The sequence below is a fragment of the Ornithorhynchus anatinus genome, chromosome 11 (assembly GCF_004115215.2).
Source record: "Ornithorhynchus anatinus isolate Pmale09 chromosome 11, mOrnAna1.pri.v4, whole genome shotgun sequence".
In the NCBI taxonomy this organism is placed as follows: domain Eukaryota; kingdom Metazoa; phylum Chordata; class Mammalia; order Monotremata; family Ornithorhynchidae; genus Ornithorhynchus; species Ornithorhynchus anatinus.
The window spans coordinates 60,822,672-60,850,616 of NC_041738.1; the positions used below are offsets into that span (position 1 = coordinate 60,822,672).

Here is a 27,945-nt window from a genome sequence, read left to right on the forward strand (position 1 = left end):
GTGACCTGGGACCCGGCCCCGGGGGTTTCTAGGACGCCCAGTCGCTCTGGGACCGGCGCGGGGGTCGAGGAGACGCCGTCACGGCGAGCGCGGGCCGTCCCCGAGACGAAGCTCCCACCCGGCCGGGCCGCGGCGAGCGAGAGCGGCGTGGGCCAGCGACGCGCCCGGAGTATCGGGTCCCGCCCCGGCCCGAAGGGACCACCGCGGCCCGGCCGGCCGGGCCCTCTCTCGGAGGTTCCGGCCGATCGGGAGATCCGGGTCCCCCCCCCGAGGAAGGGGGCTGGGGGGGGGGGGGGGGGGGGGGCGGTCTCCTCTCCTTGCTCCCGCTGAGGGGTCAGGCCCAGCCCTCGCCCGGTCTGGGCTCAGGCTACTGCCGGGAAACCCGCTTGGTCCTTTCACGTCTCCTCCCCTGGCCTCCCCACGCCCGCCTCCCCCCCTTGGGCCCGTCGTCATCCCGCCGGAGCCCTCGCGTCCGTTTCCCGAAGGCCAGAGCGTGCTCCCTCCTCCCCCAGCAGCCCTCCGGGTGTGAAGCGGTAAAGGGTGAGATCCATCACCCGGCCCAGTGACGGAAGACGCCCCCGCCTTGGCGCCCCGTGGGCGGGAAAGGGTAAGGCGACGGTAGGGCGGCCGGGGCGCCGAAACCGCGTCGGCCGCGGGGATCCCGTGACGGGGCGGGGCGGGCGGGGGGCCGTCGCCTGTAGCTGCCGTCCGGCTCTCCGCCGGGCCGAGCCCCCTCTAAGCCGTCCCTCCGGCCTCCCCCCGCCCCGGGGAGCGAAGCAGTCCGGGCCCCGTCCCCTTCGGTCCCTACCCTGGGCCGGGGCGGACCCGTCGAGGTCGGCCGGTGAAAATGAACTCTGCTTTATGCCTTCTGCCGCTCGGTCCGTCGGTCTGTGTCAGCGAGGGGGAGGGACGGGGCAGCCGAGCGAGCGCCCCGGGGGCCCCCCCCCCCCCCCCCCGGTCACATCCGGCGTCCTCCCGGAAAGGGGCCGCCAGCGGGGCCCCCGGGTGCCCGCGGAGGGGAGAGGGGAGGCGGCGGAGCCCTCACGGGGTCTGGATGCGGACGTGGACGAAGAGGGTGGCCGGAGAGAGGGAGGCCCCGTCCTTGGACAGCAGGTGGATGTGGCGGTAACCTGCCGGGGGGGGAGGGAAGAGGAGGAGGTCCGGTCGGGGGCGAGAGCTGGGGCGGAGCGGGGCCGAGGTGGGGACGGGGAGGTGACGGGGACGTCGAGGCCGGGCTCCCATCCCGGATCCCGAGGAAGGGGGAGGGGATCCCGGACCCCTCCCGCCGCGTCTCCCGTCCTCCGCCTCCCGCCCCTTCTACGCACCGGAGGACACCCGCACGCACCTCGCTTCAGGCTGCCCAGGGGCAGGGTGAACTGGCCCACGAAGTCGTTGCTGGAAGCGACGTCGTAGTCCTCCACCACAAAGCGCACCAGGGCCAGCTCGGGTGCCCTCAGCCGGAACTGCAGCCGCTGCCCCCAGCGGGGGTTGAAACCTGTGGCCGGCAGCACCCTCCCCACTCAGCCTCGGGCCCGAAGGTCCGTGTCGTCCCCCCCCCCCCCCGGTCCGCCTCCCCGGGCCCCACCGTGGCCGACCCCCCCGCCCCCCCCCCCCCGGGCCCGCCGGCCCGTACCGTTGTTGAGCACGTAGGCGGTCTCCTGGCGGGCGCAGTCCCCGGGCACCCCGTAGATCTCCACCCTCACCAGCGGGTCGACGATGGAGTTGGGCTTCTCCGCGTTCAGCTTGGGCAGCTGTTGGGCGGTCAGCACCTGCGGGGGACGGGGGAGGTCCCCAGGTCCGGCCCGGCCGCCCGAGGCGGCCGGGTGGGCGTCCGCCCGGGGTTCTGCAGCGGCTCGGGCTCGGGAGGGGTCGGCCGGCCGGTTCCGCCTCTCCTCCGGCCCCGGCCCCGCCGTCTCCCCCCGGGCCCCTTCCCCGCCGCTTTCAGACGGGCCCGCGTCTCCTCCGGCCCGAGAAGACCCCCAACGGCAACCCTCCCTCGCCCCCCCCCCCCCCCCCAACTCTCTCCGGCCATCACCCCGTCCACCTCGGACCGTCCCTCTCCGAAACCCGAGCCGTCGGTCTCTCCCTGTAGCCTCTGCTTCTCCGGGTCTCTCCCTAACCCCTTGCCATCTGGCTTCCGCCCTCTTCGATCTGTGGAAATGGGCCCCCGGGTCCCTAATGACCCCCTTGCTAAATACAACAGCTTCTGCTCGTGGTCCGCACCCTTCCGGAAACGTCTCCTCCAAGGAGCCCTCCCCAGTTAAACCCTCGTCTTGCCCACTCCCTCTCCCTTCGGCAGCCCCCTCGCCCTCGGATTTCTACCCTTTATCCCCCGGCCCCGCGGCACTCGGGTGCCTATCCGTGATTCACTTCGATGCCCGTCTCCCTCCGGACGGTGAGCTCGGCGCGGGAAGGGGACCTGTCCGCGGACTCCGTTCTACTGCACTCTCCCAAGCGCGCGATACGGTGCGCCGCACCCAGTGAGCACTCAATAAATACGATCGATTATTTAACCTTGGCTTCGCCGACAGTGTCCTCTCCTGGTTTCCTCCTACCTCTCAGGCCGTCCCTTCTCTGTCGCTTCTGCGGGCTCCTCCTGTGCCTCCCGCCCTCCAACTCTGAGAATCCCTCAGGGCTCAGTAGTTCTGGTTCCCCTTCCGTTCTCCAGCTGACCCGCTCCCTTAGAGAACGCATTCGCTCCCTCGGCTTTCCCGGCTCCACTGGGGCGATCCTCAGATCCGCATCCCGACCTCTTTCCTCTGCGGTCTCACATTTCCTCCCCCTCGGGTCATCTCTACTTGGGTGTCCCACTGTCGCCTCGAACCTAACCTATTGGAAACAGAACTCCCCAACTTCCCCGTAACTGGAGACGAGCACCACCGTCCTTCCCGTCTCACGGCCCGCTAACCTCGGCGCTGCCCTCAACTCATCTGACTTCTCCATTCGGTCCGTCCCCGGATCCCGTCGGTTCCGGCCTCACGGGGTCGCCGCGGTCCGGCCTTTCCACTCCGGACGGTTACCGTGCCGAGCCAAGCGCTGACGGTAACGGTGGCGTCTGTTAAGCGCTTAACTCTGTGCGAAGCACTGTTCTAAGCGCTGGGGGGGGGGGTACTGGCTGATCGGGACGGCCCACGTGGGGCTCACGGTTTTAAGCCCCGTTTTACGGATGAGGTCGCTGAGGGCCAGAGAAGTGGCTCGCCCCCAGGTCGCACACAGCGGGCAAGCGGCGGAGCCGGGATTCGAACCCGTGACCTCTGACTCCCAAGCCCCGGCTCTTTCCAGCGAGCCACGCCGCTTCTCCCGACTTAGCCCGTCCCGCCTCGTCGGCTGCGTCGGCCTCCTCCCCGCGCCTCCTGCCTCCTGCGCCTCCTCCGGTCGGCACTTCATTCTGCTGCTCGGATCATTCTTCCAAAATCACGTTTAGTTCCCACCGCCCCGCTCAGAAAACCGCCTGTGGCATCGACGCATCGTCGGTTTTAAGGCTCTCGGTCAGTTCTCCCCCTCCGTCCTTCCCTGGATGATCTAACCTAACCTGCTCATTTTACACCGACGTGCTCCGTACCTCAATCTCACCCATCTCCCTGCTGACCCCTGAGAAGCAGCGTGGCTCAGCGGGAAGAGCCCGGGCTCGGGAGGCGGAGGTCGTGAGTTCGAATGCCGCCTCCGCCGCTTGTCAGCCGGGCGACCGCGGGCGAGTCGCTTCGCTTCTCTGTGCCTCAGTTCCCCGCATCGGTCAAATGGGGATTAACTGTGAGCCTCCCGTGGGACCACCTGATGACCCCGCATCTACCCCCGGCGCTTAGAACGGTGCTCCGCCCGCCGTAAGCGCTTTGACGGATACCAGGATTATCATCCTCCCTGCAGCCTGGGAATTCCGTCCTCCTGCATATCCCGCACACCATCCCCCTCCCCACCTTCAGAGCCTGCCTAAAAATCACACCTCCTCCAGGAAACCTGCCCCTCTTAAACTGATTTCCCCTACTCGCCCTTCCTTCCTTCAACCTACTCACTTGATATTCGCCCCACCCTCAATCCCAGGGAGTTTATGCCCGTAATCCTTTACCCTCTCCTAGCTGTAACTTGTGCTGGCTCCGTATTTATTCAGCGCTTACCCTGCGCGGAGCACTGTACTACGTGTTTTGTGTTGGACTCCCTCCCCTTGACTGTAAATCCCTCGTGGGCGGGAATCTACCAACTCTCTTGCATCGTACTCTCCCGGGCGCTTAGTACGGTGTCCCGCGCACGAGAAGCGCCCGATCGATTCCAGCGGTTGATGGGGGACGTCGCTCGGGTTTGCCCGAACCCCGGGGGCCCCCGCCGGCTCCGCGGCTCCCCGCGGGAGCCCGGCACCCTGGGGGTCCCGCCCTGCCGTCCGCGTCGCGGTCGGCGGGGCGGGGGGGGCTGGGGGGGGGGGGTCCTGCCCGAGCGGCCCACCTCGACCGTGAGGGTGGTGTGAGGGGGGCCGGGATGCTCGGGATCGAAGGTCGTCTCCCTGCAGCGCAGAAAGCCGGGCTTGAGGACGTAGCCGCAGCGTCCGTTCACTAGGAAACGCCCGGCGTTGAGGTCCATCTCGTAGCCGGGGGTCTGGAAGTTAAGGGCCACTGCGGACGAGAGGGGCAGAGGTCGGGAGGTGGCGGGAAGCAGACGAGGGCCGCGGGGAGGAAGGGGAGGCCCCGGGGCACCCTCCGCTCTCCGCTTTATGGAGAGGAAGAGGACGGGCCCCGGAAGAAGGACCCCAGTCTCCATCCCCGAGAATTACGATCCTGTCTGCTGCCGAACCGTTCGTTCATTCAGCGGTATTTATTGAGCGCCTGCTGTGCGCGGAGCACTGCACTGAACGCTTGGAATGGACAGGTCGGCAACAGATAGAGACGGTCCCCGCCCTCTGACGGACTCACGGTCTCATCGGGGGAGACGGGCGGACGAGAACGGCGGCGATCAGTAGAATCGAGGGGAAGAGCCTCTCGTTAAAACAGTAGCGAGTAAATAGAATCAGGGTGACGTACGTCTCGTTCACAGAATAAACAGGGCGATGGGAACAGGGTGATAGGGAACGGAACTGTCCATTCCAGGCGCTCAGTACGGTGCTCTGCGCGTAGTAGGCGCTCGATAAATACGATCGAACGAATCCCTGGGCAGCCCCGAGCGAGAGCCGGGGTCTCACGGGACTAATCCCCGGAAGACGCTCGCCTCGCCCGCTTGGGCAGGAAGCGCCGTGCCCCGCTACCGCCAGTCGATGCGGGGTCGGCCCTGAGCTGGGAATCCGGGGCCGGGCCCGACCGGGCCCCCCCCCGGCTCTCGGCTCACCCAGCCGTACCGAGGGGCAACGGTCCGGTCCCGGGAGCCGGGACGGAGCGCCGGACGGGACGGCGGGGCAGGAGAGGCTCCTGGGTAGGGGCGGGAGGGGGGCAGCTCCTCCCAAGCGCTCAGTCCGGTGCTCTGCACACGGTAAGCGCTCAGTAAATACGACTGGATGAACGAACGGACAGGATAGCCCTTCCCCGTCGGTCGCGGGGGGCCCACGGGAGTAGCCCCCTACTCTAAGTTCCCCCAGCTCGCGGTCTCCGGCCCCACTCTCCCCCCTCGCCAACCGGCTAGCTTCATTCGTTCATCCCATCGTATTTATCGAGCGCTTACTGTGCGCAGAGCACTGGACTGAGCGCTTGGGAGGTACGATTCGGCAACGACGACGGGCTCGCGGTCCAGCTTCCCCTCGCCAACCCGCTAGGCCTTCGCTCACCGGGTGGAGAGCCTCCCTCTCCGCCCTCTGACCGCCCTCCCGGATCCCCCAGTCGAGCCCGTCTATCGAGCGCCTGCTGCGTGCAGGGCACCGGACCGACCACCTGGGAGAGGACGATCGGAGAGGTGGCGGCCACGTTCTCCGCCCGGATCCTTCGCCCGTCGCCCGCCGAGCCGCCGGCCCTCCCTCCGCACGCGCAACCCCACGCGGATACGCCCGACCCCCCTCACCGAGCTGGCAGCCCCCGTTCCACATCTCCTGTGGGTTGTAGTTGGCCGAGTTCATGCGGAAACCCTGGGGGTAGACGCGGCTCAGCTGGCGGGTGTTGTGACGCACGAGGTCGTTGCCTGCGAGGACCGAACGGCCGCGCCGGAGGCGCGGGGGGGGGGGGGCGGTGAGGCCCGGCCCGGGACCCCAGACGTCCCCGTCACCCCCGCGGTCGCCGGGCGTCGCCTCGCCGCGGCCCGGAGCGGGTGTCCTACCGGCCTCCTTGATGAGCTTCCTGGCCTTGCGCTCGCTGAGGGAGCAGACGTGGCAGGCCCGGGCCCGGGTCCGCGGCGGGGTCCCGGGGGGCGTCCGCGGCGGGGTCCGGGGCGGCGTCCGGGGCGGGGGCCGGGGGCCGGGGCGGGGCCGGAGCCGGCGGGGCGCCCGGCCGCGGAAGCGCGCGGCCCGGCAGTACACCACCAGGTCGGACAGCTCGGGGGCGATCTGGAGGGTCGCCTTGGCCTGCGGGGCCGGGGAGGAGGGGACGGGTCGAGGCCGTGGTGAGCCGGGCCTGGGAGCGGTCCCCGCTGTGGGGGGCGACCCCTCCCCCCCGGCCGGCCCCCGCCCCGTCCGGCTCACCCTCCTCCTCCGCCCGGAGGCCTCGGCCCCGCCCTCCTGGTCCTCGTCCTCGTCCTCGTCGGACACGAAGCCGGCACCCTCCTCGGCCCGCGGCCCGGGCAGCTTCTTCGCCTTGATGAGGACCTTGCCTTTCAGCCGCTGCGGGGGGACGGGGGGACGGGGTCACCGCCGCCCACTCCCCCGGGGCCCCCACGCCCGGTCCTCCCCGACCCCAAGGTGGCATCTTCTCCCTCGTCACCCTGAACCCGGACCCCGTCCCCGGGCCGGGCAGCACCTCCGGGGAGGGCAGCTCCTCGGGCACGCGCCCATCCGGGGTCTCGGTGACCAACATGTCCCCGAGGATGGTCCGGAGGTGCCGGGCCATGGCCGCCTGCTGCTCCGGTCCGCAGTGGTTCTCCAGGGACAAGATGACCGGGTACGGGGAGGCCTGGGGAGGGGGCGCAGAGGGGGGCGGGCTCTGAAACCGAGGAGCGGCACTGGGGGGGCGTCCCCGAGTGTCCCCCAGGTATCGAAGGGCCTATCGCTACAGGGGCCCGGTAATAGTTACGGCGTCTGTTCAACGCCTACCCCGTGCCAGTCGCCGTACCGAGCGCTGGGGCGGATGCAGGCGAACCGGGTCAGGGCCCCTGACCCCCGAGGGGCTCGCGGTCTCCACCCCCCATTTTACAGATGAGGTCCCCGAGGCACGGAGAAGCGAAGCGCCTCGCCCGAGGCCACCCGGCAGCCGAGTGGCGGAGCTGGGATTCCCGGGCGCCGTCCACGGGGCCGAGCCGCTTCTCATCCGAAGATGACGACGATGACGATGTCGGCATCCGTTAAGCGCCCACTAGGTGCCGAGCGCCGTTCTCAGCGCCGGGGGGAGATACGGGGGTCATGGGGCCGCCCCACGTGAGGCTCGCGGTTAATGCCCATCTTCCAGACGAGGGAACCGAGGCCCAGGGAGGCGAAGCGACCCGCCCCCGGTCACACGGCCGACAAGCGGCGGAGCCGGGGGTCGAACCCGTGACCTCCGACTCCCAAGCCCGGGCTCTTTCCACTGGGCCCCGCCGCTCCCCTACGGGAGATGGGGAGATGGAGATCGACGGGGTCTCGATGGACGCGCCCGGTACGGTGCTCTGTGCGCGGCAGGCGCTCGGTGAATACGATCGAATGAATGAAATGGGGGTGGGGCTCACATTCCAAGTGGGTCACGGAGTCGGGGAAGGAGGGGAGGGTCCGGAGGGTCCCCCGGGAAGGCCGGAGGAGAGGGCGGGGGGGCTCACCGCGAAGGCGTGGTCGCGCACGGCCCGGACGACGTCCCGGAAGCGGATCTTGGAGGTGAGCGTGTGTCCGTGGTAGACGACCGGCTCTCCGCCCTGTCCCTCCCAGCAGTCCAGCTCCACGCAGCGACAGCCCTGAGCGAACGCCCTGGCGCGGGGCCGGGGCGCGACGGGACCGCCGCCGTCACCCCGGCCCCCGGGGACGGCCCCGCGCCCTCGCCCGCGCGCCCCCCCCCCCCCCCCACCGCGGGCCCCTCCGAGTCCCTCCCCCGGCCCGCGCCCGGCCCTCCCGTACCTGACGTAGGCCTCGGTGCTGCTGGGCCCCCCGATCTGGCTGTAGGTCAGGTAGGTGTTGTGGGAGGAGGAGATGAAGTAGTGAGCCAGCGGCTGGGACATGTCCTGGTAGACGGGCACGTGCTCCCGGTTCAGGATGTCGCCCTCGGCCGACAGCAGGTACATGGTGAAGCCGTCCGGCGTCATCAGTCCGTGCTTCTTGGCTGGGGGTCCGGCGGGAGGGTCGGCGGCCTGAGAAGGGGGCGGGGGGCCCGGCCCTCCCCTCGCCCCCGGGCCCCCCCCCCCCGACCCCGGCCGACGGCTCCGCCCCCCCCCCCCCCGCGCTGGGGGACACGGCCCCTCTCGGCGGCGATGATGAGGACGGCGTCAAAGTGCCGACGATGTTGGTATTCGGTAAGCGCTTACCCCGTGCAGGGCACCGTTCTAAGCGCTGGGGGAGACCCCGGGGGAGGCAGGTCGTCCCCCGTGGGGCTCCCAGTCTTCATCCCTATTTTACAGATGAGGGAACTGGGGCCCAGAGAAGTGACTCGCCCACAGTCACCCAGCTCAGCTGACAAGGGGCAGAGCCGGGATTCGCACTCATGGCCTCCGACGCCAAAGCCCGGCCTCTCTGCGATCAGAAGGGCCGATTCTGTGCTAAGCACTGGGATAGATGCGAAACGGGGCGGGGCGGGGGGGGGGGGACCCGGGCCCCGTGGGGTTCGCACTCTCCGTGGGAGGGAGAACAGGTACTGAATCCCCATCTTAGAGAGGGGGAAACTAAGGCCCGGGGAAGTGAAACGACTCGCCCGAGGTCACCCGGCGGGCAATTCCTTGGCCGAATTGTCCATTCCAATCGCTCGGTACGGTGCTCTGCGCATGGTAAGCGCTCGAAAAATACCACTGAATTCATTCCAAGCGCTCAGTGCAGTGCCCTGCGCATGGTAAGCGCTCGATAAATACCACTGAATTCATTCCAAGCGCTCAGTGCAGTGCCCTGCGCATTGTAAGCGCTCGATAAATACTATTGAATGAAGTAGCAGAGCCGGGTCCTCTGATCCTGGGGCCACGCCGTAAGCCCGGCCCATTTAGACCGTGAGCCCGTCACTGGGCAGGGATCGTCTCTGTCTGTTGGCGAATTGTCCATTCCAGGCGCTCAGTACAGTGCACACAGTAAGCGCTCAATAAATACTACTGAATGAAACGACTCGCCCGAGGTCACCCGGCAGGCAGTTCTGTCGCCGAATTGTCCATTCCAAGCGCTCAGTACAGCGCTCTGCATATAGTAAGTGCTCAATAAATACTATCGAATTAATTCCGATGAATGCGCATAGTAAGCGCTCGATAAGTACCACCGAATGAATGAATGCTTCCTATCCGCCCCGGGAATGATCATCCGCGGGAGCCCAGCGGTGGAGGGGGTGAGGGGAAGGTAGCGTAGTGGATAGAGGACAGGATTGGGAGTCGGAAGGTCTTGGGTTCTAATCCCGCTGTGTGCTGTGTGACCTCGGGCAAGTGACTGGACCTCTCTGGGGATTGAGACCACTTCTGTAAAATGGGGACCCGCATGGGACAGCTCTGGCTCCAGTTGGCTGTGTCCACCCCGGCGCTCAGTACAGGGCGTGTGGCTCAGCGGCAAGAGCCCGGGCGTGGGAGTCAGAGGTCACGGGTTCGAATCGGCTGGGTGACCGTGGGCGAGTCGCTTCACTTCTCTGTGCCTCAGTGACCTCATCTGGAAAATGGGGATTAACCGCGAGCCTCCCGCGGGCCGACCCGATGACCCCCGTATCTCGGGACCCCCTCCCACCTTTCTCGTTGAGCTCGTAGGTGCGGATGAGCCCGCGGGCGCGGAGCAGGGAGGCCTCCTCGCCCTGGTCCCGCAGGAACTCCCGCAGCTCTTCGGCCGACAGCACGCGGTCCTCCCCGGAGTAGCGGCCGAAGATTTCCTCCAGCTCCGGCCGCTTCATCAGCCGCGTCAGGAACTCCTCGATCTCCGGCTCCTCCAGACGGTCGTTGTCGGAGCGGTCGCACTCCTGTCGGGGAGGATCAGAGAGGGGCCCGGGGCCGGGGGGCGTCGAGGGCTGCGGGCCGCGGCGGGGGCAGTGGACCCGGGGGGAATGATAGATATTATTAACAGATATTATGCTGGAGAAGCAGCCTGGCTCAGCGGGAAGAGCCCGGGCTTGGGAATCAGGGGTCATGGCTTCGTATCCCGGCTCTGCCACTTAAAAAATTAGAAAAGAAAAGGTCGGTATTCGCTAAGCGCTCACTCTGTGCGGAGCACTGTTCCGAGCGCTGGGGTAGACACGGGGGAATCGGGTCGTCCCCTGTGAGGCGCACGGTCTCAGTCCCCATTTTACAGATGAGGGAACTGGGGCCCGGAGAAGTGAAGTGACTCGCCCACGGTCGCACAGCTGACAAGCGGCGGCGCTGGGATTCGAACCCATGACCTATGAGTCCCAAGCCCGGGCTCCTTCCACTGAGCCACGCTGCTTCTCGCTTGTCACTTGTCAGCTGTGTGACCGTGGGCGAGTCGCTTCACTTCTCTGGGCCTCAGTGACCTCATCTGCAAAATGGGGATGAAGACTGGGAGCCTCACGGGGGACGACCCGATGACCCCGTATCTCCCTCGGCGCTTAGAACGGTGCTCTGCACGTAGTGTTGTTGTAATAGAAATCATAGAATAGTAGAAAACGGAGAGACTGTCTCTATCTGTTCCCGATCTGTCCATTCCAAGCGCTTAGTACCGTGCTCTGCACATAGTAAGCGCTCAACAGACACTGTTGAATGAATGAATGATAATAATCATAATAATCATGGTATCTGTTAAGCGCTTACTATGTGCAAAGCACTGTTCCAAGGTGATCAGGTCGTCCCACGTGGGGCTCCCAGTCCTCATCCCCATTTTCCAGATGAGGTCACTGAGGCCCAGAGAAGTGAAGCGACTTGCCCAAAGTAATAATAATAATAATAATGTTGGCATCTTTTAAGCGCTTACTATGTGCCGAGCACCGTTCTAAGCGCTGGGGTAGACGTAGGGGAATCAGGTCGTCCCACGTGGGGCTCACGGTCTTCATCCCCATTTTACAGATGAGGGAACTGAGGCACAGAGAAGTGAAGTGACTCGCCCACGGTCACACAGCCGACGAGTGGCAGAGCTGGGATTCGAACTCATGAGCCCTGACTCCAAAGCCCGTGCTCTTTCCACTGAGCCACGCTGCTTCTCATGTCAAAGTCACACAGCTGACAAGTGGCGGAGCCGGGATTAGAACCCATGACCTCTGCCTCCCAAGCCCGGGCTCTTGCCGCTGAGCCACCCTGGTATTTGATTAGGATACTAGTCATCGCCATCGTGGTGTCCGTTAAGCGCTTACTACGTGCCAGGCACCGTACCGAGTGTTCAGATGGATACGAGCAGATTCGGACTGGTTGTGCCGGACGCCGGAATGACGACAGTGATATTTGATGATGGTGATAGTAATGATAATTATGGTATTGGTTAAGCGCTGAGTATGTGCCGGGCACTGTACTGAGGGTTCAGATGGATATGAGCAATTTGGATCGGCTCTGCCGTACGCTGTAATAGTAACAGTGGTATTTGATGATGATAATAGTAATGATAATTATGGTATTGGTTAAGCGCTTACTATGTGCCAGGCACTGTACTGAGTGTTCAGATGGCACGGCGGAGTGGGAAGAGCCCGCGCTTGGGAGGCAGAGGTCATGGGTTCTAATCCCGGCTCCGCCACTTGTCAGCTGTGTGACTTGGGGCAAGTCACTTTGCTTCTCTGTGCCTCAGCGACCTCATCTGTAAAATGGGGACTAGGACTGTGAGCCCCACGGGGAACAACCTGATCGCCTCGTATCCCCCCACCCCCACCCCACCCCAGCGCTTAGAACAGTGCTCGGCACACATTATTATTGTTATACAGGATAATGGGGTTGGACACAGTCCCAGTCCCACATAGGGTTTACAGTCTCAATCTCTATTTTGCATACGAGGTGATTGAGGAACAGAGAAGTGAAGCGACTTGCCCAAGGTCACCCAGCAGACAGGTGGTTGACCCAGGATTAGAACCCGTGACCTCCTGACTCCCAGGCCAGTGCTCTAATTCACTGTGCCATGCTGCTTCCTGGGAGCCCCATGGGGAACATGGACCGTGCCCAACCCGATTTGTTTGCAGCCACCCCGGCGCTTAGTACAGTGCCCGGCACACAGTAAGTGCTTCACAAGTACCAGAATTAATATTATTTTGAGTGAATGATTCTGAACTCGGGGCTCCGGATCTGGGATTCTGAGCTTCAGATCCGGGATTTGGGGCTCTGGATCCGGGATAGGGAAAGCAGCGTGGCTCGGTGGAAAGAGCCCGGGCTTGGGAGTCGGAGGTCATGGGTTCGAATCCCGGGCTCTGCCACCTGTCAGCTGTGTGACTTTGGGCAAGTCACTTCACTTCTCTGGGCCTCAGTTCCCTCATCTGGAAAAGGGGGATGAAGACCGGGAGCCCCACGAGGGACGACCCGATGACCCCGTATCTCCCCCGGCGCTTAGAACGGTGCTCTGCACCTAGTAAGCGCTTAACAAATACCAACGTTCTTATTATCCTGAGCTCCGGATCCGGGATCCCGGACTTCAAATCCGGGATTCTGAGCTCCGGATCCGGGATTTAGGGGTCTGGATTAATAATGTTGGTATTTGTTCAGCGCTTACTCGGTGCAGAGCACCGTTCTAAGCGCCGGGGGAGATCCGGGGTCATCGGGCTGTCCCACGTGAGGCTCCCGGTCTTCATCCCCATTTTGCAGACGAGGTCACTGAGGCCCAGAGAAGTGACTTGCCCACGGTCACCCGGCTGACGAGTGTCAGAGCCGGGCTAGATCGGGCGGTCCGGGCTCTGAGCTCGGGCTGCCGGAGCGGCCAAACTTTCCTCCTGGAACTTTGGCACATTCCTGTGATTTCCGTTGGTGAGTCCCGCCAGGGGCCGGGCCGGGCGGACACCCGCCTCTCCCCTCCTGCCCCTCCCCGGAGCTGCTTTTCCTGCAACAGTTGAGCTCCCCCCGGGACTGAGCGATGCCATCCTTCCCCATTACCGCCCCCCGCCGACCCCGCCTCTCCATCCCGAATTTGGGGGGGGGGGGTCGCAGGCGGACCCCTCCCGCCCTCCAGACACTCAACGGTATTTACTGAGCGCCTACTGTGTGCAGAGCACTGGACCAAGGGCATGCACGCCCAAGTCGGGGGGTGCCAATGAGTGCGGGTGGGGCTGAGGGTGGGGGACACGAGGGAAGCCCCCCACCCCCGCCGGTTGGTCGGGGTCCTCCTGGCTGCTGGCGATAATGATAATAATTATGGCATCGGTTAAGCGCTTCCTACGTGCCAGGCACTGTCCTAAGCGCCGGGGTGGATACAAGCAAATGGGGTTGGACCCAGTCCCCGTCCCACGGGGCGCTCACGGCCTCGATCCCCATTTTTCGGATGAGGGAGTAATAATAATAGTGTTGGTACCTGTTAAGCGCTCACTACGTGCCGAGCACTGTTCTAAGCCCTGGGGTGGATACGGGGTCATCGGGTCGTCCCCCGTGACGCTCCCGGTCTTCATCCCCAGTTGACAGATGAAGTAAACTGAGGCCCAGAGAAGTGAAGTGACTTGCCCGAGGTCACGCCGCCGACGGGTGGCGGGGCCGGGATTAGGACCCACGACCCCCGACTCCTGAGCCCGGGCTCTTGCCGCTGAGCCACGCTGCTTCCCAGCCGAGGCCCAGAGAAGTGACCTGCCCGGGGTCGCGCCGCCGACGGGTGGCGGAGCGGGGATTAGAACCCACGACCTTCCGACTCCCGGGCCTGGGCTCGACCACCGCCTCCTGCCTCTGCCCCTTGACCTCACCCTGGGCGGCGAGCGGAGGGGGAGGGGGTCCAGATGTTGAAGCCCCCGGGGGTGGGGGGGGGGGGGCGTCTCGGGGGGGCTCTCCGCACCACCCGGGTTGGCCCCCGGGGACGGTGGGGGGCCGAGGGGGAAGACGGCCCGCCCGACGGGACGCGGGTACCTTAAAAAGGCGGTAGGCGTACATGTCATTCATGTCCACGTTGACCATCCGCAACATGCCCTTGATCTCCTTGAAGGTCATTTGGTTGTCCTGGTCCGTGTCGGCCCGGCGCAGGTAATCGTGGATCCAGGTGAGCGAGAGTTCAGGAGAACACGAGGTGGGGGAGGAGCCCCTACCCCCCCCCTCGATCCCTCGGCACCGGAGACGCACGGTGGGCGAGCGGCCCGTCTACCAACTCCTCTTGCGGTATAGTAACGTTGGTATCTGTTACGCGCCTACAATGTGCCGAGCGCCGTTCTAAGCGCTGGGGGAGGTACGGGGTCATCGGGTCGTCCCGCGTGAGGCTCACGGCCTTCATCCCCGTTTTACGGAGGAGGGAACCGAGGCCCGGAGAAGTGAAGCGACTCGCCCACGGTCCCACGGCCGTCATGCGGCAGAGCCGGGCTTCGAACCCATGACCTCCGACTCCCAAGCCCGGGCTCTTTCCGCTGAGCCGCGCTGCTTCCCAGCGTGGCTCCACTTGTCCGCTGCGTGACTGTGGGCGAGTCGCTTCACTTCTCTGGGCCTCAGTTCCCTCATCTGTAAAATGGGGATCAACTGTGAGCCTCACGTGGGACCACCTGACGACCCCGTATCGGCCCCAGCGCTTAGAACGGTGCTCTGCACGTAGTAGGCGCTTAACAGATACCAACGTTACTCTCCCCGGTGCTTAGTACAGTGCCCTGCACACCGTAAGCGCTCGACAGATTTGATCGGCCGATGCGGCGCCGGAGAACGGAGTCGGTAGTCGCGGGTCCCTAACCTCCAGTGTCCCCTGCCTGGGCCCCCCCCGCCCCCCGCCGCCATGTCCCTTTTCATTCCTCCTCCCCCGTTCCCCCCCCCACTCTTTTTTTTTTTTTAATGGTATCTGTTAAGCACTCGCTACGTGCCGGGCACTGTCCTAAGCGCAGAGGCGGATACGGGCAAATGGGTCTGAACACGGTCCCCGTCCCTCCTGGGGCTCCCAGTCTCAATCCCCATTTTCCAAACGAGGTCACTGAGGCCCAGAGAAGCGAAGCGACTCGTCCAAGGTCACACAGCTGACAAGCGGCGGAGCCGGGATTAGAACCCAAGGCCCGCCGACCCCCGGGCCCGGGCTCTATCCATTGGCCCACGATCCTCCTCTCCAGTATCTCCGATCCTACGCCACCCCCTCCCGAGTCTCCCTGCCCACTCTCTCGCCCCCTCCCAGTGTCCGCCGCCCGCCCCTGCCACCGCGCGGCCTAGTGGCGAGAGCCCCGGCCTGGGAGTCGGAGGTCGTGGATTCCAATCCCGGCTCTGCCGCCCGTCTGCCGCGCGACCTCGGACGAGTCGCTTCGCTTCCTCGGCGCCTCGGTCACCTCACCTGTAAAATGGGGATGAAGACTGCCGGCCCCTCGTGGGACAACCCGACGGCTTCGTCTCTACCCCAGCGCTTAGAACGGGTCGCGGTACGTAGTGAGCGCGTAACCGACACCATCGTCGTCATTCTGATTGCTCCCCGCAGGATATTGGTCGAGTTTCTCGCTCTGGCTCATCGCCTCCACGCGTGCCATGAGCTTGGTGAGGCCGCGGACCCAGCGCTGGGCCTCCTCGGGGCTGGGGGCCGCCAGGTCCAGGTTCTTGCGTTTGCCCTTGAAGGTGATGGTCAGACACTGGGCCGGGGGGAAGGGGCCGCCGAAGCGCCGCAGACCCTCCGACTGGTGGCCCTCGCGCACGCCCTCGATGTGCAGCACGGAGACTGTGGGGGGGGCAGAGGCGGAGGGTTAGGGACCCCCGGGACCCGGGCCCCGGAGCCCGCACTAGGCCCCGGCAGGGCCCTCCGGGCCGGAGAGGGCGCCGCGGGCCGGAGGGCCGGGCGGGGGCCGGGGGGAGGAGCCCTTGCGGGTGGGCGGGGGCATCCTGGCAGGGGGCAGGGGTAGGGTCGGGGGGCTGGGGCACTCACAGACATGCTGGGAGGGGGCGTGCTGGAAGCGTCTCTGGAACCACACGGTCATCCCGTCCTCCTGCAGCCGGAAGAGCCGCTGCTTCCGCCAGCTGCGTGACCGGATCTTGCAGAGCAGGGAGCCCCGCAACATGGCCTTCACGTCTTCATCCTCCGTCAAGCCTGGCACGGCAAGGCACACCGTGGAGCCCCCTCCCCCCCGCGGCCCTCTCGCCCACCTTGGCCTGCCCACCCCTGCCTCCCGCTGCCGCCAACGCCACCCGGCCCCATCCCTCATCCTCTGTCACCTCTCTTTTTTTGGGGGGTGGCACTTGTGAAGCGCTTACTATGTGCCAGGCACCGTCCTAAGCGCTGAGGAAGAGACAAGCTAATCGGGTCGGACAGCGTCCGTGTCTCACATGGGGCTCTCAGTCATGATCCCCATTTTACGGGCCCAGAGAAGCTTCATTCCAGTCTTCATTTATTAAGCGCTTTACTCTGTGCACCACACTATACTAAACACTTGGGAAAGTTACAACACGACAATATAGAAAGTGACAACCCCTGCCCACCGACGAGCTGAGCGTCTAAGGGGAAGTGATTTGCCTGAGGTCACACAGCAGACGAGTGGCGGAGCCAGGACTGGAACCCAGGTCCTCCTGACTCCTAGGCCCGGGCTCTATCCGCTGGGCCACACTGCTCCGGCTCCCAGCCCAGGTCTTCTCCTTCCGTGTCCGTGATGATAATACTCGTTAGATGCTCCCGTTTCTTTTTTGACGGTACTTGTTAAGTACTTACTATGTGCCGGGCACTATATCAAGTGCTGGGATAGATTACAAGCCGATCGGGTCGGCCACAGTCCACGTCCTACGTGGGGCTCACCATCATTTTATAGATGAGGAAACCGAGGCACAAAGAAGTGAAGTGACTCGCCCGAGGTCACGGAGGAGACAAGCGGCAGAGTCAGGGTTGATAGTAGTAACTGTGGGATTTGTTAAGCACTTATTATGTGCCAAGCACTGCTCTAAGCCCTGCGGTAGATACAAGGTAATTGAGTCCCCACGTGGGGCTCCCCGTCTTCAGCCCCATTTTACAGATGAGGTAACTGAGGCCCAGAGAAGTGAAATGACTTGCCCAAGTTCACACAGCTGACAGGTGGCGGAGCCGGGATTAGAACCCACGACCCCTGACTCCCAAGCCTGGGCTCTTTCCCCTAAGCCACGCCTGGAGGGTCGTGATGATAATAATATTGGTATTTGTTAAGCAATCACTACGTGACGAGCGCTGTTCTAAGTGGTGGGGTAGAGGCAAGGTAATCGGGTTGTCCCCACGGGGGCTCACAATCCTAATCCCTGTTTCACAGATGAGGTCACCGAGGCCCAGAGAAGCGAAGTGACTTGTCCAAGGTGACGCGGCAGACGAGCAGTGGAGCCGGGACCAGAACCCGTGACCTTCTGACTCCCAGGCCCGGGCTCTATCCACTGTGTCATGCTGCTTCGTGCTGCCTTTTTTTTCTTTTATGCAAATCTGCCAAAACGCTCACTACACTGCCAGCACTGTACTAGACCCTGGGGTGGTACAAGATCATCGGGTTAGACACCCTCCATGTCCCACATGGGGCTCAATAGTCTTAATCCCCGTTTTACAGATGAAGGAACTGAGGCCCAGAGAAGTAAACTGACCTATCCGAGGTCATCCGGCAGGCAAGAAGAGGAACCAGGATTCGAATCCAGGTCCTTCTGGCTCGGAGGCCCCGCAGGTCTCTCCTCGGGGGACGACAGCCCTTGAGGCTCCCGGATCGAGTCCTCGATCGCTTCAGGGGAATTTTCTGAGCTACTAACCCCCCCCCCCCCCCCCCCCCCCCCCCCCCCCCCCCCCCCCCCCCCCCCCCCCCCCCCCCCCCCCCCTCACCCCCCCCCCCCCCCCCCCCCCCCCCCCCCCCCCCGCAGCCCCTCCGGCCCACCACCGTGGTCCAGGCTCGCATAGAAGGGATCCGGAAGAGCTTCTCTGCCTCCAAAACTCTCCTCTCTCCCCTTGGTGGGAGAGGAGGGAGAGACAAAGTCCAAGGAAGCTGGAAGTCTTCCCATCCACCCCCCTGCTTCCGCCGTCCCGCTCGCCCACCCCCGATCCCTTGGCCCGGTTGGCTGGACCCTAAACTTTCAAAGGGAGGAGAAGGCCGGGGTCTCCCGAGGCGCCCCAGCCCCAGCAACCCGAACACCCGGAAGTCCACTCTCTCATCTGACCTAAATCTCTCCGGCTGCAACCGAAGCCTTTCCGAGGAGAGGCGAGGAGCCCGGCTCGGACCCCGAGGGCCGGGGCGGGCACTGGTGACCCCTGGGCCCTCGTCCAGCCTGGCCTCAATTTAGCCCGAGCCTCGGGACCCGAGAAGGCCCCCCTCGCTCAGTGCCCCGGGGACGCCAGGCCCGGTGGGCGTCGGAGGGGGGCCCGGTCGCCACACAGAGGGGGAAGGGGTTAAGCGGCCGCCCCGGTCCTCCGCCCCACCCGGCCGGGTCGGCCCTCCTTTCCGATCAGATCGGATCGCGGCTCGAGGCCTCTGGCCCCGATCCTGGACTCGGCTGGGCCTCGGGCCCCGTCCTCCGGTGCCCGCCCCGCCCCCCGCGCCGTGCCCCCGGCCCGGGACCGGCACGGGGGCGAAGCCGTCGTCGGCAGTGGAGGGCAGCTCTTCTGCGCCCACCCAGTCTCCTCTATCCTGGGCTGGAATGTCGGTCTTGCCCCCCAGAGAAGGCCCATCTCCCCGCCCCTTCGGACGAACCCCCGATTACGCACCCAGGGGCACCCAGCTGGGCCCGCTTGTTCTCCCTCCCTCTAGCTGGGGGCTCCAACCCAGTGGGAAAGGGGGTCTGGGGGTAGTTGGGCGGGGGGCCCGGGGGAGAGGGGAGCAGAACACCACACCTTCTTCCAACCTCCCTAGAAACCTCCGTTCTCCAACGCTCTGAGGAGAGGGGGACGGAGGGAAACGGAGGGGAGGGGAGATGGAGGAGGGGGCAGGATGAGGAAGAGAAGGGGAGGGAAGGCCCATGTGGTGACTAATGGGAAACCAAGTGAGTCACTGGCTACTTCATCCAAACTGTTTTTCTGCAGACGACAGGACCGGCGAAGCCTGCTTTCCCCCCGGAACTTGCTCCAGGGCCCCCCCCCCCCCCCGCTCTTCCCCAGCCTCCACAAGTCAAGGTCCCCGGTATCGTGACGGTTCAGGAGTCTCCCCGATCTTTTCCTGCCGCCTCTGGCGCGGCCCCTCACTATCCATTCGCGGCAGCGGGGGCGGGCAGCCCGGCCTGGAGCCAGGACTCCTGGCTCCTATCCCCCGTGCCCCGGAAGGGCCTCCCCAACTCTGGATGCTCAGTTTCCCCGGGGAGGGCGGACATTCCCGCACCTGCCCTGCCCCCGGGGGTGAGGAGGAAGGCGAACATTAACGCGGGAGGAGCCGGGTTGGGGTTGTGACTCCGTGTCCTCGGAGCCAGATAGGCAAGGCCACCCGGGCTGCCCGGGGAAAACCGCCCACCGCCTCATCTTCCTCTTCCTCGTTCCTGTCCCGACCCTGCCCCGCCTGGCAGGTGTTAGAGCCTTAATAAATAATCGCTTTGGCATTTGTTAAATGCTTACTCTGTGCCAGGCACTGTACTAAGCGCTGGGGTAGATACCGGATAATCAGGTCGGCCGTAGTCTTTCGTCCTACGTAGGGCTCCCGGCCTTCATCTCCATTTTAAAGATGAGAGAACTGGGGCCCGGAGAAGTGAACTGGCTCGCCCAACGTCACGCGGCAGACGAGTGGCAGAACCGGAATTAGAACCCAGGTCCTTCTGACTCTACCCACTAGGCCAGGCCACTTCTCCTCTGCCAGGCCCTACCCCTGCCAACCGGGCGCCCCAGTTCGGCCCGTGGGGGCTCGGGGACGTGAGGACGACAGAGCCCGGGTCTACCCCATGGACATGGCGGGAGGGTGGGGTTGGGGATTAGGGTGCTTCCTCCTCTCTGTAATTTATGTCTCCCCCGCTACACTGGATACTCCCTGCGGGCAGGGATCATAGGGAAGTCTGGTGGTAAGAGAACTGGCTTGGGAGTCAGAGGATGTGGGTTCTAATTCCGGCTCCGCCGCCTGTCTGCTGGGTGACCTTGGGCAAGTCGCTTCATGGCTCAGTGGCAAGAGCCCGGGCTTGGGAGTCGGAGGCCACGGGTTTGAATCCCGGCTCTGCCCCTTGGCAGCTGGGTGACCGTGGGCAAGTCACTTCACTTCTCCGTGCCTCAGTGACCTCATCTGTCAAATGGGGATGAAGACTGGGAGCCTCACGTGGGACATCCTGATGACCCTGTATCTCCCTCAGCGCTTAGAACAGTGCTCTGCACATAGTAAGCGCTTAACATATACCGACATTATTATTATTATTATCATTATTCTCTGGGCCTCAGTTCCCTCATCTGTTAAATGGGGATTAAGACTGTGAGCCCCATGGGAGACAGGGACTGTGTCCAACCTGATTACCTTGTATCTACCCCAATGTTTAGAACAGTGCTCGGCACTGTGCTCGTCCGCTCATTTGTATATATTTTTATTACCCTATTTATCTCGTTAATGAGATGTCCGTCCCCTTGACTCTATTTATTGCTGTTGTTTTTGTCTGTTTCCCCCGATTAGACCGTGAGCCCGTCAGTGGGCAGGGATTGTCTCTATCTGTTGCCGAATTGTCCATTCCAAGCGCTTAGTCCGGTGCTCTGCAAATAGTAAGCGCTCAATAAATACTAATGAATGAATGAATATGCATTCATTCAATTGTATTTATTGGGCCCTTACTGTGTGCAGAGCACTGTATGTAGTAAGTGCTTAACAAATACCATAATAATAATAATAAATAACGTCTGCCAACTCTATCCTCTTTTCGAGCACCTAGTACAGACCTCTGCACGTAGTAGGCGCTTATCAGTACTACTGATTGACTGATTCCCCACTAGACGGGAACCTCTTTGAGGAAAGGGACAACTACCTTTATTATACTCCCCCAAGCGCTCAGTACAGAGTTCTGCACAGAGCAGGTGCTTATCAATACGACTGACTGACTAATTAAGTGGACGGAGGTTGCCCCTCCAGGAGGGCTTCCCTACCACCCACTGCCGGGGCTGAGCAGGGACTCTGGGGCAGGAGGTCACAGCCTCTCTGTGACGAGGACCAGCAAGGATGGGGGAGAGAAAGCCTCCAGACTCCAGGAGCCTGGGATCAGAGGTCATTAATAATAATAATAATAATAATAATGTTGGTATTTGTTAAGCGCTTACTATGTGCAGAGCACTGTTCTAAGCGCTGGGGGAGATACAGGGTCATCAGGTTGTCCCGCGTGAGGCTCACAGTTAATCCCCAAATCCATTCCCCTGTCTCCAGGCACGATGGCCCCTCTAGAGTGTAAGCTCACTGTGGGCGGGGAACGTGTCTACCGACTCCGTAATACCGTACTGTCCCGATCGCTTAGTCCAGTGCTCTGCACGTCGTAAGTGCTCAAAGAGTACGATTGGCGGATTGGCCGCTCCTCTTCTTAGACGACGGATTTTAATAATAATAATAATAATTATGGTATTCGTCAAGTGCCTACTATGTGCCGAGCACTGTTCTAAGCGCTGAGTTGGATACAAGGTGAGCAGGTTGTCCCGCGTGGGGCTCACAGTTTTAATTCCCATTTTATAGATGAGGTCACTGAGGTACAGAGAAGTTAAGCGGCCTGTCCAAGTCATACAGCAGACAAGTGATAGAGCCGGGATTAGAACCCGTGTCCTCTGACTCCCAAGCCCGGGTTCTTTCCACTAAGCCACGCTGCTTCCCTTTTAAGCGAGAGAGAGCGTGGTGCCATGGACGCTCTGGGCCCCTCGACCTCAGCGACCTCGACATCGGGAAGTCCACTCTGATATCTGACCTAAATCTCTCCCGCTGTAACCAAAGTCTTTTCCATCCGATGGCCAGCAGCTTAAGGGGCCACAGCTCCAGAGGAGGGCTCTGACTCCCGCGAGCGGGCAATGGTCCTGTCCCGTTCCCTGCCCGGTGCCCCGTGCCCTGGCACCACCTGCAGCCCCCCCCCCCCCCCGGGAGCTCTCGTTCCCCTCTGAGACGCCCCGGCCCCTCCCCCATCCCTCACCCTGGGACAGGAGCCAGTAGCTCGAAGCCTAAGGATCAGACTCCAGGACACCCCTTGCCAACCCTCCCTCCTCTAGCGCTTTCATTCGATCGTATTTAGTGAGCGCTTACTGTGTGCAAATCGCTGTACTTAGTACTTGCGAGAGTACAGTCTTATTATTAATAATCGTATTTATTGAGCACTTGGTGCAAAGCACTATACTAAGCACTTGACAATACAACAGACATTCCCCCCCCCCCCCCCAACACATCTCTTGGGTTTAGGAGGCACGTGCACGGGCCTGGGAGTCAGAAGGATGTGGGTTCTAATGCCGCCTCCACTACTTGTCTGCGGTGTGACCTTGGGCAAGTCACTTAATTTCTCTCTGCGCCTCAGTCTCCTCATCTATAAAACGGGGATTACGACCAGGAGCTCCGTGTGGTTCAGAGACTATGCCCAATTCGAATAGCTTGTATCTACCCCGGCAATTAGAACGGTACTTGACACATAGTGAGCCCTTAAATATCATCATCGTTACTATTATTATTATTATTGTTGTTATTTCTCCCCACGCCCCCAGACACAATAGAAACGTCTACCCTCCCTCCTCATAAATGCACCTGCGTGGAACCAAGGATTCTGGTTTCCCGATTCTGGTTTCCTCCTCATTCCTGTCCCTGCCCCGGGCCGAGCCCCAGCCCCTGCCCAGTTCCTGCCCCGACCTCGGAACTCAGGGTCCCGTCCCGTCCCCCCTCCATCTCCCCGTCGCAGCCCCAGCCCCCGGCCCGGCCCCTGCCGCTGAACTATATTTAGAGTGACCGCAGCCCGGGCCCTTATGTAACCACGGAGGCGGAGGGACCCGCTTATCTCCGCCAGCCGTCACTGCCGGCCTCGGCCCCAATCTCGGCCCTGGCGCCCGGCCCCCGCCCCGATCTCGGCCTTGAGCCCACGGGACCCGGGGAGGAATGTGCTGGACACCGGGACCTGCCCTTCCCCGTTCCCCCTCCCCACACCTGCGGAAGGTCACGGTCGGGGGTCACTCAGAGCACGAGGATGGGCTGGGCGGGGGCGGGTGTGCCTGTGTGTGTTGGAACCGGGGTGTGTGTGTGTGTGTGTGTGTTGGAACCGGGGAAAGGGTGGGAGTGGCTGGGGGTGTAGATTTGTTTGTGAGGGGAGGGTGTGTGTGAGTGTGTGTGTGTGTGTTGGCAGCCTCACGAGGAATGTGAACCACGCAGGAGGTTGGCACACAGGAGTGCGCCTCCATTCCCTCGGTGGACAACAGGCCGGCCGGCTCCCGGTGACGCATCCGGGATAATGACGGGCATAGGTCAGAGGATACCTGGGGTGGAGGGGAGGGCCCTCGCCGCCCACCGCCTGCTGCCCGCCACCGACTCGGGGGGCCGTGGGGCCTCTCCCACTCCCAGGGCCCAGCCGTTCTGAAATCTCCGCATCCTCCCCCTCACCACCGTGGAGACACGTACACACACACATACCGCACCGTCCCCCCTGCCCCCAAGACTGGCCCCTTGCTCTGGCCCTGGCCTGTGTGTGACTTCAGCCCGTTGTTGGAGTCCAAACTCAGGCATCCCCTGTCCCTTCTCAGCCTCACAATCCCGGGAAAGAAGGGCCCGGCCTGCCTGCCCGCCCTGCCCCATCCTGTCCTGGCTTGCCTTCCCCTCCCTTCCCCTCCCCTTCCCTCCTCTGTTCTGCCTGGATTTTGCCCTGGTAGAACTGGGGGGGGTGGGGGGGTCCAAGGCCTGCTGACCCCTCAGCCTCAATGTCATCCTTCCCTCTGAGCCCCTGGAGGGCAGATAGTGCCCCCGGGGCTGGACCCGATTCCTGTTTCTCAGAGAGGGGCCACAGGAGACTCAACAGCGTCCATCCCCACCCGGCCCGAGAAAATTGGGGTTCGAGGAGGCTGCATAGCCGGGCCCCAGACCTTTCTCCCGCCCCCCCCCCCCCGCCCCTGGAACTGAGTTGTCGACGGGCCCGGGGGAAGGGGAGAAGAGGGAGGGGAAAGAAGTCCCTCCGAGCCCGGCCCCGGTGGGCAGCCGCGAGGGGACTCACAGGACTGGAACCAGGCCGGTGGGGGCATCGCCTGCCCAGGCCCCCGCTGCCCAAGCCTCTGGAGCCCTTTGACCAGGGGATGAGGGTCGTGACGTACGGACGGAGGGACAGGGAGGGAGGGGAATGGCGGGCCAGGGCAGGGCGGGAGTCTGCCCACTCAGCACACCAGCGGGCGCACGCCGCTCCCGGCTCTGCCTGCTGACCTGGCACCAGCCGGGGGGACCGGGGGACGCCGGGAGCGGAGGCTGCTCCTGGGGGTGGCCCCCAAAACTCTAGCTGTTCAGGGTGGGGAGGAGGAGGAGGTGGAAGAGGCAGGGGGTGGGGGGGCTTGAGGGTTGGGGCCGGGGTGGGACTCCCCGACTCCGCCTGGCTCTACCTATGGCTGAGCCCCTGGCACCACCCGATGCGCCCGTCTGCCACGAGGGGAGGCAGGACACTTGGGTCCCACCCTCTGGGCCCCTCTGGTCGACCTCCCTGGCCAACAACCTCGGCACCCGTGCCCTGCCCGAGCCGGAGCTCGGTCCGGGATTTGGGATGCGGCCCGGTGGAGAGAGCAGGAGGTCGGGAGTCGGGCGGACCCGGGTTCTAATTCTGGAGGTTCCACTCGCTTGCTGCGGGATCTCGGCCGACTCACTGAACCTTACTGGACCACAGTTTCCTCATCTGTAAAATGGGGATCGGATCCCTGCTCTCCCTCCCTCTTTTTAAATTTCTTTTTCAATGGCACTCCTTAAGTGCTTACTGTGCGCCAGGCACTTATTAAGCACTGAGGCAAGTACGAGATCATCGGGTTGGACACGGTCGATTGTCCCACGTAGGGCTCACGGTCTTAATCCCCATTTTACAGACAAGGTAACTGAGGCCCAGAGAAGTGAAGTGACCTGTCCCGCGAGCAGACGAGTGGCGGAGCCGGGATTAGAACCCAGGTTCTCTGACTCCTGGGCCTGTGCTCTACAATGATAATAATGGTATTAGTTAAATGCTTACTCTACGCCAAGCGCCGTTCTAAGCTCTCGGGCAGATACAAGGTCATCAGGTTGTCCCACGTGGGGCTCGCAGTCTCAATCCCCACTTTCCAGATGAGGTCACTGAGGCACCGAGAGGTCAAGTGACTTGCCCCAAGTCACACAGCTGGCGGAGCCGGGATTAGAACCCACGACCTCCGACTCCCGAGCCGGGGCCTCCTTCCCCGACTCGCGCTGTCTCTAGACTGTGAGTCCCGTGTGGAACAGGGACCGCGTCTGACCTGATTATCTCGTACCTACCCCAGTGCTTAGCGCAGTAAGTAGACGGGCCTGACGACACGCGCCAGGATTACCACGTGCGCGCTGGGGAAAACGTTGGGGGCAGGCGGCAGGGCAGGCCGGACAAACGGCCGCCCCCACTACTTGCTTGACCCTCCCCCCCGCGTCACTTATTCACTTGACCCTGACCCCTTTAAGAACTTCGATACTCACCCCAGCCCCAGGGCATTTATGCCCACAGCCTTCTACTCCATCTCCCTCATCTGTGAGTTTTTAAAACTATCTGTCTCAATCAATTCATCGATCAATCAACGGTATTTATTGAGTGCTTACCACGTGCAGAGCGCCGTCCCGAGCGTTTGGGAGGGTACGGTACGGCAGAGCGAGGGGACGCGTTCCCTGCCCATAATAACGTTCTTCGTTATTATCGTTAATGACAACGATGTCCGTTAAACACTCAGCTCCGTGCCAAGCGCTGTACTAAGCGCTGGGGCGGATACAAGCGGATGGGGCTGGACCCGGTCCCTGTCCCACGTGGGGCTGACAGTCTCAATCCCCATTTGACAAATGAGGTCACCGAGGCACAGAGAAACGAAGTGACCCGCCCAAGGTCACGCAGCAGACGAGTGGCGGAGCCGGGATTAGAACCCACGTCCGCCCGACTCCCAGGGCCCTGGCTCTATCCGCTGTGCCAGGCTGCCCCTCTAGACTCTGAGCTCCTTGAGGCTACGGGGATCGCATTCAGTCAGTCAGTCGTTCTCTCGGTGGTATTTATTGAGCGCTCACTGCGTGCAGATCGCTGTATCAAGCGCTTGGAAAACACAATTCAGTAGCAACTAGAGTCTACCAACGAGGTGCCTTCCCAAGCACCTAGGAAAGTGCTCTGTACACAATAAGTGCTCAATAAATTCCACCGATTAATTGTCTGGGCCACCCCACCTCCGTCAGCTCCAGTCCCGGAACTGTGGGGACAGAGCCTCCTTTTTGACAAGCGGATCTGGGAGGGGGAGCTCAGAGCCCCAACCCCTGGGACCCCCTCTGGGACCCCCTCTGGGACCCCTTCCTGGGCTACCGAGACCGTAAGCTCCTCGTGGGTAGGGGATGTGTCTGTTACATGGTTATACCGTCCTCTCCCCAGCGCTTGGTAATAATAATAATAATGGAATTTGTTAAGCACTTACTTACTAGGTGCCAAGCGCTGGGGTAGATACAAGGTATTCAGGTTGTCCCACCGGGGGCTCCCGGTCTTCATCCCCATTTTACAGGTGAGGTCACTGAGGCCCGGAGAGGCGAAGGGACTGGGCCAAAGTCACCCAGACGACAAGTGGCGGAGCTGGGATTAGAACCCGCGACCTCTGGCTCCCAGGCCCTTTCTACTACACCACGCCGCTGCCAGGGAGGGATGGATCTCAAAGCGTTGGACGGGGGACTCCCCACATCCGGTCGGGACCAGGCGGGCTCCAGGAACCCCGAGACTCAGGGCGGGACCCAGGGGTTCCGGCCTCCGGCCTGCTCGCCGGTGCCCCTGAAGTCACCCCTCCCGAACCCTCTTCCCTGGAACCTCCCCTCTGGGGATCCCCATCCCCCCAACCTCTCTCCCAACCCTCCATCCTGGATCCACCTTACCGTCGAAAGCAGAAGGGGGGGGGGGTCAGTCGATCGTATTGATTGAGCGATTGCGACTGGGAGCCCCGCGAGGGACAGGGACGGTGTCCCACCCGATCTGCTTGGACCCGCCCCGGCGCTCAGTACAGTGCCTGGCACGGAGTAAGCGCCGAAAGGATACCACCGCTATTATTGTCATTATTCCCCGGATGGAGGGGGCCGGAGGCAGGCTCCTGGGCCCCCTCCAGCTGGAGGTGGGGGGTGCCGGGCTGGGCCTCCCCCCTCGCCCCCTCCCCCGGCCCATCCTCCCGCTCCCCGCCGCTTCCCCGGCCCCGAGGGTCCGCCCCGGTCCCCCCCCTTCTGGGACCCCGGGTCCCCCTTTTCCCTCCCGTCCCCCCCCCCCCCCCCGGGCTCCGTCCCCGGTACTGACCCATCTTCTTCAGCGCCCGGAGGCCGGGCAGCCGGGGGGCACCGTCCGGAGCCGGGCAAGGGGGCCGCTCCGACTGACCCCTCCAGCCGCGGCCGCACAGCATGGTCAGGGTCCGAGCCGGGAGCCTCTGGCCCTCTGGCCCTCTGGCCCTCTGGCCCTCTGGCCCTCTGGCCCTCTGTCCGGCCGGCCGGCCGATGGAGGGGGGGAGGGAGATGAGGGAGGCAGGGGAGCCGCTCGACCCGGCCCCGGATCCACTCCCAAATCCGGGGAGAAACTTAGCGGCGCCGGGAATGGGGAGGAGAGAGGAAGGAGCAGGGAGGAGCAGGAGGTGCAGGAGCAGGAGGAGAAGCAGAAGGAGGGGGAGCAGGGGGAGCAGGGGGAGCGGGA

The 27,945-nt window shown here is 63.4% G+C and overlaps 1 protein-coding gene across 1 annotated transcript; it reads right to left on the minus strand.

The window, feature by feature from the left end:
* Positions 1-946: 946 nt before the first annotated feature.
* On the minus strand, positions 947-27,895 carry PLCD3 (phospholipase C delta 3). Its single transcript, XM_029074654.1, has 16 exons — positions 27,559-27,895; positions 16,118-16,279; positions 15,685-15,913; positions 14,155-14,284; positions 9,923-10,148; positions 8,138-8,339; positions 7,846-7,990; positions 6,858-7,010; positions 6,584-6,721; positions 6,355-6,466; positions 6,223-6,285; positions 5,971-6,087; positions 4,435-4,601; positions 1,634-1,769; positions 1,346-1,495; positions 947-1,130 (listed from the first exon to the last, which is right to left on the minus strand). The coding sequence occupies exons 1-16, from the start codon at positions 27,659-27,661 to the stop codon at positions 1,042-1,044; spliced, it is 2,322 nt and encodes a 773-aa protein (XP_028930487.1). The 5' UTR covers positions 27,662-27,895; the 3' UTR covers positions 947-1,041.
* Between the last annotated feature and the right edge of the window lie 50 nt (positions 27,896-27,945).